Genomic DNA, 14,226 nt, shown 5'->3' on the forward strand with positions numbered 1-14,226 from the left:
TTAGCTAAGAATCCATTTGATTTGTGTTTGATCTTTTGATGTTAAATTTAGAATTGTGGTAACCAATAGAGTACATTTCCCCAAGTAGTTTCCAAGGTTCAGTAACATCATAACATGTGGGCTTGTCGTTGATGTACGCAATGGGTTGGCTCCTCGCGGTTCAGAAGAATATTCTCAAGGCATCAACAACTTTCTCTGGCCTGTTAATGGTAAAACAGCAATAAAAACCAAGCACGTAGCGGGAATTTTGTTGAGTAAAGAGTTTTGGGTTTTATACCAGTCCTCTTGCGGCATATGACCTGCACCTTCAATTAACTCAAGCTTGACAACCTCGGGATTTCCTTTCTGGAATTCTTCTGCCACTGATTGAGGAAGATACTTGTCCGATATTCCCCAGGCAACTAAGATTGGTTTATCCCACCTGTAATCAGTATGCAGATCATTCCAGTGTCAAAACCTCAACAAGAGCAGTGCTAACAGCCTTAAACAACAAAAGCTATCAGTATAAGATTTGAAAATTTGCTGTGGAAAGGTTTCGTTTGATAACATAAGAATCAACCACTTTCAGAATTGCAGGCCCAATCAGCTGTAGTGTATATGATTATTGCTGAATAATTCTATGCGGTTTTGCAGCACCGAAAGTTCCCCTAACACTTTTGCTTCAGCCTATTAGTTACTCAAAAACATGATTTTGCACTTCACTTCAGAAACATGCTTGGTTTAATTCATTGTTAGCTACATTCAGCTGCAATGACTTCTCCACCTGAAGGTATACTTTACAGGTAGGTATACATAGCGTACAAACATAACAGGGATTTGCAACTCCTGTTAACACTATTACAAATTAAATACATAAATTTACCTTCCTGAAGCAAGCCCACATGAAATTTCACCCAACAACTCATTGAAGTTCACTTTTTTTGCTGCTTCAAGCAGTGCTGGAAACCAAAACATACAAGAGAACATTACTACTAGAGGGTATCTCGGAGGAAACCATTTTTGCTCCAAAAAAAAAAAGTTGCTTTTTAGTGTCACAGCAACAGTGAACTGAGAAAGACTAGCTGGTAATCCAACATGTTCATTTTCAATAAAAAGAGGAAGCATGATGATTAGAGTGAAAACCAGACCAAATCCGGGTCCGCTGCTTGACAAATATGGTAATCTGTACACCTCAGCCTTCTCCAGCTTCAAAACATAACTGCCATGAAAGCCGGTCTCGTGTTTAAAAAAACAAAAGAGCACAAAATGAATCAAGAAAAATGCGAAGATCTAGTTAGTTTTGGAAGCCTAGAAAGGCAAAGGCACAGTGTTTCCAGTTTCATAATGCTTATGTGTATAACTTACATGAATTTTGGATGTTCTGTTGGACATTATATGTGTAACGCAAGATGGCCAGAGCAAATTCTTATCCCATTAGAGCTGGTTTATCTTCTGTTTTGATTTGTGATATTTTTCTGAGATTACAGGTTCAAGTTTCAACTTACTCTACCATACAAAGTTACAATCTATCTCACTGTAGTTCAATAAGTAGTATCCATAATGTTACTTCCAGAACAAATTCCAGATACATACGCGCTACCTGCTTCAATAAATCTCTCAGCCATAATAGCATTCTGGCAAGTGAACTCACCCAAGAATGGAATCCTATAGATAACAAAGATAGTGGAAAGAAACGGTAATGTAAGCATACTTTCTAAGAACATATTATATAAGCTTTAGTGGCGTATAATACAGAATTAAGACAACATAGTATATCATACTTTGAATAGCAAACAAGATCCTCGAGAAAAAATATGGCAGCATCTCTGTTTCTTATGATGTTCATTTCTTCATCAGCATAAGTATTGGCAATCAAACCGTGGATAAACCATTTGTAGAATATTAAGGAAACAAGTCAACCACTTTCTTCAAATTGTGGATTATAAGCCGAATGAAAGAAAATGGCCATGAGACATGAAAGCATATCATCAACAAAAGCTCTCTATGACATAGCCTTTATACTTTTTTCCGATGTAGAAGAAAAGAGAGTTTCCACATCAGCCTGTTGCTTTTGATGCTTGACGTTAAAAGTAAAAGGGCAGTTATCAACTGTTTTCAGATTGACCTCTCCACTTCTCTCCTTTCCATTTCACCAAGAACAAGAAGCATGGATCAATACAGTCAAACAACATACTGAGGGGTTCAATTAACATGTCCATATGGTCAGAAAGTACGTCACTGTCTAATTTTCTTCCAAAGTGTCACTGCATCAGACGCAGGTATACGTGGAATGTTTAGCCAGACAATATGCTGCTTCTGAGTTTCCTATAATTACTTTTTGGGTGTATCTAACGAGAAATCTGGAAGCAGATGCTTCCAAGAATTAGTAATGTCAATTATTCTGAATTAACTGCTTTTAACTGTTATACAGTAGGATGACTTCATGAAAATCCATGTCTCAGTTGAAACATACAAAAGATGTATAATATTACTGAAGTCAACTCACTAAACTTCTGTTTGAATATGCTACAGAGGGGGATGCCGGGGAAAGGGAGGGGGGAGGGGGGGTCACATATGCATATTATCTTCCAAACCTAAACAAATTAGTGGTTAACCATAGTGACTTAATCCCCCAAAAAAGAAGCTCGAACACAACATGTTATGAGAGATTCAAAGAAGACAATATTCGTTGACGCACTAGATAGCTTCTCAAACTAATTGAGTAAAATCAACATCTCCAGATTTATATATGAAGAATATAATTTGAGTCATCAATTTTTAACGAAGTTACTGCTTGATGAATTTACACCAATGCTCAACACTTAAAAATTAAACCTGAGCTGCTTAAAGAGTCCAGGAATAGGAGATGAAACTGTCAATGGAGTGTTCAGAATTGCCAACTTTGATATTTTATTTTGGTTCTTTAAAGCCCAAGTCAATCCATAAGAACCTACAAGGAATCCCTGCACAAAAATGATAATAGGAGAGTTTAGAAATGTGATTTGACTACCGCTAGATCATGATATTCATACATCACGGCAAATCCTGCAACTCTTGAGCAATCAAAACTTGCAGTGTAGGATGTACATTAAAAACTAAATATCAAACAATTTTTTGAGGGTACGTGTTGCTTTGCATGTACCAATAAGAATATCACTTCTATAGATCTTTAGCTTGATGAAACCTTTTCTAACCTGAACAACGAGGAAAAATGGAGATGTGACCCCAAGGACATCTAGTAACTTATCAAATCCGTCATGGAACTCTGTTTCTGTCACAATGAATTTCTCATAATCTCAGAAACGAAGCAATAGCGCCACATAAAATTCTTCTCTAATACTGTCAGATCTGAATCTTTGCAAAATTTACCAACCAGTGTAATCAAAACCATATCCAGGCTGTGGCTTGTCACTAAACCCAAATCCTATCCAGTCTGGTGCAAAGCAGTGAAACCCAGAATCTGCCATCTGGTAAACAAAGATGTTAGTCACAGATTAACACAGATGAAATGATAAACCACCATGTAAGATGGTGCCAACAATAAATGGATAAATACTTGATCAAACATGTATACTTTTACCAATGTAGCACTGTAGTGTTTTCTGATTGCTAACCGTGCATTCTTTTGTAATTTTCTTTTTCCTTTTGCATTATCAGATTTATAAGTTCACTAAAGTACTACAAAATTTTTCTTCTCTAGAGTCAATACTTTTTGTTGCTTTAGAAATGTGCCAAGTTCTCAAAGACATGTACAGGCGCAAAACAGCTGGCTAACTCAAAACTATAAAAGTGAAATAAAGAGGAAAATTGGAAAAAGGCAAAAAATTTAAGCTGCAGTAGCATCCTGGTTTTCTGATTGCACAGAGTTCGATACAACCTTAGGTTTAGCTTAGAGAGGAAGCTGACCTGAGACATGACATTACGATAGCTATAAGATTGTGTTGGAGCCCCATGAAGAAACACAATGGTTCCACGTCTGCTTGCAGCTGACCCTGCAAAGGGCAGACAGATTTTCTTGAGTCCTGTAGAAGAAAATAACCAACAGCAGCAAAATGCATAGTTGACCTGTTTCTCTCACAAACCATCTTAGCCCTCCAGATTGGATGTATGAGCCATATTCCCTTCCTTTGTCTTCTATTCTCTGTAAACAGGAGTACAAGTACATTAACCCCTGAATGCCAAATAATCACATCACACTGAATGAAGCATTTCTCTACAAACTGGAAAGACGATGCAGATATCTCCCTTCCACACCTTAACCTTTCTCCCAGGAAGCATCTTCTTAAACAGAAAATATAATTCGAATGCAGAAGGAAAAAAAATCAGCAAGAAGATTAATAAGGAGTTACTGTCCAATGCAGTTTTTCTTGTTCACTTTTGTCTTTGGGATCACCTTGCGCAGCAAGCATGACATTGTGGATGCTGCATAAGTTTTGTCCTTCTAAAATGAGATATAGATTGATAAGCTCAAGTCCTTAAGTGGTGATTTCTACTCAGGTTGCACTCGAGGTGCTTCAGCTTTAATTCGAAAGGCCAACAAGTTTTTGTTTCCCTTTCAAACAAACATTAGAGAGAGATTTACAAACAATAAAATTGCACAATTCACAAGACTCCAACAATCCTAGCTAGCTCAAGGTTCTACATGGAAATTTCAATGTAAAGATCTTGATTGGCAGCGTCTAATCTTTTGCCGACATGACAGTTTTTATGCTCACATCGAAGTCCACTGTAACTTTCTAAAAAGTGGGGCAGAGACAAGATTTCAGCTGTTCAAGTTGCTAAAGCGGGGAAGACTGCTAAGTTATTAGGGCATAGGCATTAAGGCATTCATCGAAAATGCCAAAACAAACGTAAATTACAAATAACTACTAGGATGTGCATACACATTTTAAGATACAAAGGCCAAAAAGACTGCTGTAGTATTGACAGCAAAGCTGATCGGAGTTGCTTACGGAAAGCATTTGGCCGACATTGCCGTCCTCGGCAGGGGATTCAGGGAGTTGAATAGCACTCTTACTGGAAGGATTATCGGTGACAAATCCAAAAGGGTTGAATGCTGGCTTGTCATTGTCCTCCTTTTCTGAAGCTTTGGCAAAGATTTTAGGAAACCTTGGTTTTCTTTTGCTTCTACTAGTCCAAAATCCATGGACATGTCCAGCGGTGCTGTTGAACCGCGAGGAAGATGAGGAGGTGGAGCAAGATGAGGAAGCTTGGAAGTTCAGGCGAGTAGGTGGAGGAGGAGACCCCAGAAAGAAGGCCATTTGATAATATGAGGTTGAGAGAGTGGAGGGAATTTTGAGCATAACCAACACCACTGACTACTTAATCTGCCTTTTCAAACTTTTGAAAGCTCCACCTCATACTATTGAAGTTCTCACAAAAAAGTGGTATCTTTTGATTGATTTCACAGTGCCCCCTAAGGAAGTTAGTGAATATTTTGAGGAAAGATGCTTTGCTATATGTCCTAAATCATACAATAAATCATAATTGATTGATTAGTCAATGTGGATATTTCATGATGATATGTCATTGGAATCAATATAAATCAAAGAATTTGGTTTGCAAGAACTGAAATTCCACTGGCAATGATTTCTTCAAATATGCTAATTGTTCAAATCTCACTTATATGACAAGATAATGAGGTGGATTGTCCTTGTATCAAAATCAAATTCAAACTAAACAACAAATTTAATATCCCTAAAGTGCATGAGCAGATATAAGTAAATCTTTTATTCTATTAGATTAGACGCAAAGTGGTTAATCGTGTTTTATAATTATATTTCATTGCATATTATACATAAACATCACTCTCTTCATGCTTGTAATTTTTTATTTGTTTAATTATTTTAGCTTTTTATGTGTCTTTGTTATATATATATTAGTAATTTTAGAGAAACAATGTTCTAATTGCCAAAGAAGAGATAATTTAATCATTATAGATGATTGCATTATGCTTAATATTTTTTCTTCTCTCACCACATTTTTGAGCATATTATTACCAACTTTTTGTTATTATGTCTAGATCAATCAATTTACCTCTTTATTTGTTACCACTACTTCCAATATAAGACCCTAACGCTTTGACGATGTTCCAATTCTACTACTTCTTGCTCTAAATGTGTTCATTTACTCTGCTCTAATGCTTCGGCCTACGCTTTCCGTAAAACCAACAAAATACAAGGGCCAATAACTAATAAAGAAAAAGTTGAACTCGGTCGAGAGAACATTAACCTGCCCGACTTTGACACAAGTCACGTGACAGCTCCTACTTCAACCATGACGGACGACCACAATTTTCCTCCGGCCGACGAGGGCTTATCGCCGAACCCAGATATTGAAATCACCGTAAGAATCTCTCATTTGTCCTCTCTTATCGATTAATCACGTTTCCTATGCTGTCTACGTTGGATCATTGTTTAATAAATCTTTTTTTTTTTGGGGGTTATGTTCTTCTTCCCGGAAAATTGTGGAGTTTCAGAGCATTTAGCTGCTTAATTGCCGCATTGTGTGAGTTCGTTTTAATGGGGCATGCCGGGTAAAGTTGAAAGTAAAGATGGGTAACTTGCAGCTTGCTGTATAGTTACTTAATTTATTTAACCCCAAAGTGGTAGTAGAATAGAAATTCTTGGAATTTTAATTTTACTTCAGTTTATCATTTGTAGCATGATTGTTGAATTTACTGGAGAAATGTTCAAGGAATTGAAGTTTAATATAGTTGTAGCTACTTGAAATTCACCTAGTTTGTCATTCGTGGTTTGTTGTACTGGTTTACTATTGCTTCGTTTGGATTAGCTGTTTTTGACCATAACAGTGTATATGAAAAACTTTTATATGGAATTTTTTTTGAATTGTTTTTGTTTGTATATTACTGTAGCATTGTATTTGAAAAACTTGTTTTTGAAACATAGGGAAATATGTTTTCTGGTCGACTTATTTTTGTCCTTTCGGACTCCAGATGGAAGGGAGTTCAGAGGATGGCGAACAACTGCACCAAGATGAAGGCAGCGAGCAAGAGATTGATGGGGAGGAAGTCTTCGGATTTGAAAGTACTGACCTTGGAGATGACAGTAACCAGGTTCTTGCAATTGAACATGTTGATATAGCTAACACTGCTGATCAGATGCTTGGAATTAACAGGGATGACCTTGAGAATGACAAGCAGGTGCTTGATTTTGAAAGGAATGGCCATGATCATAATAGTGAACAGATGCTTGAGATTCAATGTGGTAACCTTGACAACGGCATAGATAGAGATACAGTCATAGACGATCAGAATCTTGTCTCTGGGGCAAAGGACTATCTTCCACCTGTGGTTGGGATGGAATTTGAATCTTATGATGATGCCTATAATTATTATAACTGCTATGCCAAAGAGCTTGGATTTGCAATCAGGGTTAAATCTTCGTGGACAAAACGTAACAGCAAGGAGAAACGTGGCGCAGTGCTCTGTTGTAACTGTGAAGGTTTCAAAACAATGAAAGAAGCAAGCAGTAGAAGAAAGGAAACAAGAACCGGTTGCCTAGCAATGATAAGGTTGAGATTAGTGGAGTCCAACAGGTGGAGGGTGGATGAAGTGAAGATCGAACATAACCATCCATTTGACCCTGAAAGGGTTCAAAACTGTAAATCACACAAGAAGATGGACCCAGGGAGCAAGAGGAAGTTGGAACCATCTGTTGATGTGGAAGTACGGACAATCAAGTTGTATCGTACTCCTGTAATTGATACGGTGGGCAACAGAAGCTCAAATGAAAGAGAGAGTGGGAACCAAGTTGACCAGTCCAAGCATTTGAAACTTCATCAAGGCGAAGCAGAATATATATCTAACTTTTTTGGTCGGCTGCAGTTGACAAACCCCAATTTTTTCTATGTTATGGATCTAAATGATGAAGGGCATTTGAGGAATGTGCTTTGGATTGATTCCAGGTCCAGGGCTGCATATGGTTATTTTGGCGATGTGGTAGCAATCGACACAACTTGTTTGTCAAAAAGCTACAATATTCCTCTGTTGTTATTTGTTGGAGTAGATCACCATCTGCAGTCTATTTTGTTAGCTTGTGGCTTACTTGTAGATGAAACCATGGAGACTTACATTTGGTTGCTGAGAGCATGGCTTTCATGTATGTCGGGACGTCCTCCACAAACAGTTTTAACAGACCGCTGCAAGGCCTTGCAAAGTGCAATCTCTGAGGTTTTTCCCAGGACTCACCATCGTTTATATTTGCCCCTCGTCATGCAAAGCATTCTTGATAAATTAGAAGTGGGGGCATCGAAAGTCTTTCAAGATGTACTTAATAGAACAGTTTACAATTCACTGAAAGCTGATGAATTTGAAATGGCTTGGGAGGAAATGATCCAGCACTTTGGACTCAGAGATCATAAATGGCTTCAGACTTATTACGAAGAGCGAGAAAGATGGGCTCCAGTTTACTTGAAAGATACCTTTTTTGCGGGACTAGTTACTTTTCCTCCAGGAGATTGCATGAGCCCTTTCTTCGATGGGTATGTAAATAGCCAGACAACCTTGAAAGAATTTTTTAATATCTATGAATTAGTTTTACAAAAGAAGCATCAGAAGGAAGCTCTTGATGACTTGGAATCAAGAAAGTATACACCCGTGTTAAGAACAAGGTGCAATTATGAGGTGCAGCTGTCTGAAGTGTACACAAAAGAAATATTTTTGAAGTTTCAAGTTGAGTTGGAACTGATGTCCGACTGTTTTAACGTGACACAAATTCATGCTAATGGCCCCATCATCACATACGTGATAAAAGAACGGGATGCTGAAGGAGACATGAATAATGCAAGAAATTTTGAAGTGATGTATGATAAAGTAGGATTAGAAGTTCGCTGTATTTGCAGCTGCTTCAATTTTAGAGGTTACCTGTGCAGACATGCTTTACAGATTCTTACCTATAACGGTATAGAGGATATCCCAAGTCAATATATCCTATCACGGTGGAGGAAGGATTTTAAGCGCTTGTATGCACCTGATATCGGCTCAAACGTAATTGATGTTACCAATCCTGTGCAATGGTTTGATCACTTGTACAGACGTGCCATGCAAGTTGTCGAGGAAGGGATGACTTCTCAAGATCATTATACGGTTGCTTGGCAAGCATTTAAGGAGTCTTTGAATAAAGTTCGTCTTGTAGCAGACAGGCATGTACAATGAAATTATATGCTACTAAGCCAGTGGTTCTTCTTCTGTACAGGAGCTGTGCCCTATTGTTCCATCTTCCATACAATCATACAAGCAGTCCAATTTCACAGTTTGTTGTATAGAGCAATATTGCCTGTATAGTTCCCTTACATGGAATAGGTGCCCTATCCTATTGGAGCATCTTATCATTCTGATTCATTAACAGAAGGCAATCGTGCCTTCGTTTGCCCTTATCCTTTTAAGGCTCTATATATGTGTGGGTACATGCGCGCGCGCGCGTGTATATATATATATATATATATATATATATATATATATATATATATATATATATATGAATGTATGCATGTATAGTAGAATAAAGGATATTTGTTGTGTTTGGATAGTAGCAATTTACAAAAAATAAAAACTATTTGCTTGTATCACAAACACATTTTTCAATAATTTTTTTTATCTTTTTAATCATCTTTTTAATTGATATACATCATATCACAAAAAATGATACACTAATTATTTCAAATGATAAATTATTTCAAATAATCTCTGGTCGAAACACACTTGAATGACGCCATAGTTGTGATTTTTGTTGGCGTGGGTACCATAGTAAATTGATGTCATGGAGCAGACTTTTTTTTTTTTTCAAGAATTTCTAGATAATTTACTGCCTTTTTTTGGGGGAAAAAAAAGCGTATTTGATAAAAGTTTAAGCAGGGATGGTCACGATTCAAGTTTGAATTAAAGTCGAACCAAAATTCGACCAATAATTTGTTGAACTGGAATTGGGACTGTAATTTGAAAATCAGAACTGGAGTTGACTAAAGATTTAAATTCAGATTTAACAAAAAATTTGAATCAAAACCGAACGCTTGATACTGAACCTATTTGACTAGTTTAGAATTTAATATCAATAGTCATCACCTAACACCAGCCGTCCTAATTCTAATCCAACAATCTATTGTCCCATCCCATTAGTAAATTTAGATTCTATAATTATTCTAAATTCAAGACTGATATAATTCAATCAACAATGAAGTATTTTTTCATAAAATTTGCATCATTTTTCTTTTTTCTTACACATGACAATATAATAAATTTTTTTTTTTTTGTTTCCTTCATTCGTTGTCATATTTTTTAGAATCAATTTTATAACAACAGGTGTTTAAATATAACTAAGAAATTGGAATCATAATTAAAAAAAAAATCAGAACCATAACTGGAATAAAGCCAAAACCAAAATTAGATTAAAACCGAAAGTTTAAGAACTGTCATCGTAACTGTTGTCTGGTTCACGTTTCACATTTGAGAAGAACCAAAATCATCAATTTTTAAATTAGAATCGCGGTTTTGAAACTGTCCATGAACATGTTTAAATAAATTGATGAAAGTTTTCATTTCTGCTTATGAAGAAATGAATAAAGTAGAAAATTAACTTTACTCGTTGGACACCAGTAATAATAATAATAATAAAAGAACTTAGCATAGCATGGTGAACTCTTAACCCACCGGATCAAACCATCCTCACTCCTCCGCCATATGGTTCGACAAAAAGGCTAAATTGGTTCGACCATGCGACCGTCTCGACGAACCTGTCAGGCACTCTCGCCGGAGAAGCACCTGTGATCCCTCCGGCCGGCCTGTTCGCTACCTCCGATCAATATACAGTAAGTGCAAGATCATTCTCTATTTAAATATGATTTCCTTTCAAAAGTTCCTTTTTTTCCCCTCTCAACACTGGTAAAGATCAGGAACTATATTCCGAGATATAAAGTCATTGAAATGCTTAATTTCTTCTGGGAGCTATCACTGCATGGCCAGCGTAATAGTTGATAAATGGCCAAGGACTAAATCTCCTTTTGACCTTTTAATATGTATGCTAGTATAGGTTTACTTTCCTCAGTGAATGTTTAAATTTCTCCAGGCTAATTCAGTATTAAAATGGAATCTTTGGCTGCCGGAACGGTACCGAATCTTATTTGAAAAATAAATTTTCAGTCTTTCCTTGGGAGGAATAAGTTGAACTTTCACTGTAGTTTGGCTAATCCTATTTTTGAAATTTGTCAATTATCTGGAGAATAGGTTTCCTTGTTCTGTGAATCTTGTCTCGTTGGCACTACAGTGTAGAATTTACTCACATACATTGGCTATGATGTGTTTGTGTCCGCAGTGTGACCTTTCAGGATTATCAATGTTGAAACAAGAGGAACATCTCTGGATATCACGCAAACTTTTGGATATTGAACTCTGTAACTGCAGCAGCAGACCGTAGTTTTCACTATTTAGGTAGGGGTTTTTCATTTTTGTTTTGTATATCGTGAATTCTGTATCCCTAATCTTCTATAATATTGTTAATTTATATTAGAGGACTTTTTACCACTGTTATGGGAATCAAAACTTTTGGAGTGTATATACTCATCTGGTTTCCTTTCAATTTTCAGATGGAAGAAGTGTCTGTTAACGGTGTTAACAGCGAGCAGGCAATTGAGGGACAAGGCTGTGAGACTTTTCTAGAAATTGATGATGAAAGAGCTGATTTGGATATTCAAAATGATATTCCTGATGGAAGAAAGGAATTTGTTGAACCTGCTGTAGGGATGGAGTTTGAGTCATATGAGGATGCTTATAACTACTACAGTTGCTATGCAAAGGAGATGGGCTTCCGTGTTCGAGTGAAAAACTCATGGTTTAAAAGAAATAGCAAGGAGAAGTATGGTGCTGTGCTTTGTTGCAGCAGCCAGGGTTTTAAAAGAATTAAAGAAGTAAACCGCCTGAGGAAGGAAACCCGAACTGGTTGTCCTGCAATGCTAAGAATGAGAATAGTAGATTCTAAAAGGTGGAGGGTTGTTGAAGTTACACTTGAACACAACCATTTGTTAGGTTCAAAGATCTGCAAGGCTGTTAAGAAGATGGGCACTGGATCCAAGAGGAAGTTGCAGTCAAGCTCTGATTCAGAAGTACGGACAGTGAAGTTGTATCGAGCACTTGTAATTGATGCAGGTGTTAATGGAAATTCAAATATTACCGTGAGAGAGTCCAGAAGTTCTTCTGATCATTCTGATCAGCTGAGTTTGAAAAAGGGTGACGCACAAGCCATTTACAATTACCTTTGTCGAATGCAGTTGACTAATCCAAATTTCTTTTACTTGATGGATCTCAATGATAATGGCTGTATCAGGAATTTTTTCTGGGTGGATGCTCGGTCAAGGGCTGCTAGTGGCTACTTTTGTGACGTGATTTTTCTTGACAATACATTTTTGTCAAACAAATATGAGATTCCCCTTGTTGCTTTTGTTGGTACGAATCACCATGGTCAACCTGTGTTGCTGGGTTGTGGCCTGCTTTCAGGTGAGACGACTGGCTATTATACCTGGCTGTTCAAAGCGTGGCTCACTTGCACGTCTGGACATCATCCACACACCATAATTTCTGATAGATGTAAGATTCTGCAGAGTGCTGTTGCTGAGGTCTTTCCAAAATCTCTACATCGATTCAGTTTGTCACACATCATGAGAAAAGTCCCTGAAAAGTTGGGAGGACTCCGCAATTATGATGCCATCAGAAAGGCACTGTGTAAAGCAGTTTATGAGGCCTTGAAACCATTTGACTTCGAAGCAGCATGGGGATTTATGATCCAGCATTTTGGAATTGCTGATCATGAGTGGCTTCGGGCATTATATGAAGATAGATCTCAGTGGGCTCCAGTTTACTTAAAAGACACTACTTTTGCAGGTATGGCTACTGCAAGACCTGGTGAGACCTTGAATGCATTTTTTGATAAATATGTACACAAGCAGACACCTTTGAAGGAATTCCTTGACAAATATGAATTAGCTTTACAGAAAAAGCACAAGGAAGAAGTACTTGCAGATATTGACTCAAGAAATTCAAATCCAGAATTAAAAACGAGATGTTCATTTGAGTTGCAGCTGTCCACAGTGTATACTAGAGAAGTTTTTAAGAGGTTCCAATTGGAGGTGGAGGAGATGTATTCGTGCTTTAGCACAACACAGTTACACGTTGAGGGGCCAGTAGTTATATTCTTGGTGAAGGAGCGTGTTATGGGGGAGGCAAACAGAAGAGAGATCAGAGACTTTGAAGTTCTGTATAATAGAGCAGCAGCTGAGGTTCGTTGCATCTGTAGCTGCTTCAACTTCTATGGATATTTATGCCGGCATGCTTTATGCGTTCTGAACTTCAATGGGGTGGAGGAAATCCCATTGAAATACATTTTACCGCGTTGGAAGAAGGACTACAAGCGTCTGCACATTCCGGAACAGGGGTCCGGCAATGCTGTTGCTACTGAAGGGATTCAGTGGTTCAGTCAGTTGTACAGAAGCGCACTGCAAGTTGTAGAGGAAGGAGTGATCTCCTTGGAACATTATAAAGTTGCATTACAAGCTTTTGAAGAATCATTACACAGAGTTCATAACGTTGAACATAAGATTGAATGATATATTCTTTTTTACTTATTCCCAACATTTTTGTCTTCCGAGGGTTATGTTTATTAGGCCCTGTTTGGATTGCCATTTTCTACCAGAAAATTGCGTCGTTTTCCGTGATCACATTTTTCTATTACTTTTTTCTCTCATATACATCAAATCGCTACAGTAATTTTTTCATAAAAAATGTCGAAAAATGCAATTCAAACGGATATGTGTACGGTGCAGTACTTGAAAAGTTTCATACGGGGTGTAATTCTAACACCAAAACGAGTTCGGAATCGGTTTGTTAAAGAGGCAAACAAGTAAGGTAATGACATCCATTTTAATTTACTGATTTGGAAGATAATAATATATTACTGAGATTCAAAAAAGAAAGAAAGAAAAACTCTTATACAAACACACTAGTCAAAACTAACTTGAATTATTCTCCAAAAAAAAAACTAATTTGAATTAGCATTTGGGTGTCATTCTCTTTATTGGGCTGTGCCGGTCTGACTTTGTTGAACCGTTTCTTGTCCTAAAGATTTGACTGGAGTAAGAGTAACTCACATCCTTCAAAAAAAAAAAACAAAAAAATGCAACTCATTGTAGGCCTCCGTACCCACCATGCCCACAAAAAAATAATAAACAAGTACATCTTGCCTA

At 37.2% G+C, this 14,226-nt stretch overlaps 3 protein-coding genes across 5 annotated transcripts; 2 read left to right on the forward strand and 1 right to left on the reverse strand.

Moving 5' to 3' along the window:
• On the reverse strand, positions 1 to 5,284 carry LOC113739848 (uncharacterized). Of its 2 annotated transcripts, XM_027267214.2 has the most exons (11): positions 4,932 to 5,283; positions 4,045 to 4,120; positions 3,886 to 3,971; positions 3,353 to 3,446; positions 3,174 to 3,250; positions 2,815 to 2,942; positions 1,573 to 1,644; positions 1,128 to 1,198; positions 863 to 938; positions 278 to 421; positions 1 to 200 (listed from the first exon to the last, which is right to left on the reverse strand). In XM_027267214.2, exons 1-11 carry the CDS (start codon positions 5,280 to 5,282, stop codon positions 161 to 163), a joined length of 1,215 nt encoding a protein of 404 aa, XP_027123015.1. In that variant the 5' UTR covers position 5,283; the 3' UTR covers positions 1 to 160. The 2 variants fall into 2 exon arrangements, with proteins under 2 accessions (XP_027123015.1, XP_071929683.1); XM_072073582.1 differs by lacking the exon at positions 1,573 to 1,644 and having other exon boundaries at positions 4,932 to 5,284.
• An 896-nt stretch (positions 5,285 to 6,180) lies between these two features.
• On the forward strand, positions 6,181 to 9,375 carry LOC140032816 (protein FAR1-RELATED SEQUENCE 8-like). Of its 2 annotated transcripts, none has more exons than XM_072073586.1 (2): positions 6,181 to 6,324; positions 6,935 to 9,375. In XM_072073586.1, exons 1-2 carry the CDS (start codon positions 6,256 to 6,258, stop codon positions 9,152 to 9,154), a joined length of 2,289 nt encoding a protein of 762 aa, XP_071929687.1. In that variant the 5' UTR covers positions 6,181 to 6,255; the 3' UTR covers positions 9,155 to 9,375. The 2 variants fall into 2 exon arrangements, with proteins under 2 accessions (XP_071929687.1, XP_071929688.1); XM_072073587.1 differs by having other exon boundaries at positions 6,188 to 6,324; positions 6,888 to 9,375.
• Positions 9,376 to 10,662: 1,287 nt separating this feature from the next.
• Positions 10,663 to 13,615, forward strand: LOC140032815 (protein FAR1-RELATED SEQUENCE 6-like). The gene is made up of 3 exons (XM_072073585.1): positions 10,663 to 10,803; positions 11,307 to 11,422; positions 11,578 to 13,615. Exon 3 carries the CDS (start codon positions 11,578 to 11,580, stop codon positions 13,588 to 13,590), a length of 2,013 nt encoding a protein of 670 aa, XP_071929686.1. The 5' UTR covers positions 10,663 to 10,803; positions 11,307 to 11,422; the 3' UTR covers positions 13,591 to 13,615.
• Positions 13,616 to 14,226: the final 611 nt, after the last annotated feature.

This window comes from Coffea arabica, unplaced genomic scaffold, assembly GCF_036785885.1.
Source record: "Coffea arabica cultivar ET-39 unplaced genomic scaffold, Coffea Arabica ET-39 HiFi ptg000103l, whole genome shotgun sequence".
NCBI lineage: Eukaryota > Viridiplantae > Streptophyta > Magnoliopsida > Gentianales > Rubiaceae > Coffea > Coffea arabica.

Bases quoted from the DNA above. Each gene is read 5' to 3' on its own strand.
- LOC113739848 (XM_027267214.2), bottom strand. From the start codon at position 5,282: ATGCTCAAAATTCCCTCCACTCTCTCAACCTCATATTATCAAATGGCC. The intron at 3,447-3,885 runs GTCAGCTTCCTC...TTTGTTTACCAG, and splicing joins ATCGTAATGTCATGTCTCAG to ATGGCAGATTCTGGGTTTCA. The intron at 1,645-2,814 runs GTTTAATTTTTA...TGTTATCTATAG, and splicing joins GGACTCTTTAAGCAGCTCAG to GATTCCATTCTTGGGTGAGT.
- LOC140032816 (XM_072073586.1), top strand. From the start codon at position 6,256: ATGACGGACGACCACAATTTTCCTCCGGCCGACGAGGGCTTATCGCCG. The intron at 6,325-6,934 runs GTAAGAATCTCT...TTCGGACTCCAG, and splicing joins ACCCAGATATTGAAATCACC to ATGGAAGGGAGTTCAGAGGA.
- LOC140032815 (XM_072073585.1), top strand. From the start codon at position 11,578: ATGGAAGAAGTGTCTGTTAACGGTGTTAACAGCGAGCAGGCAATTGAG.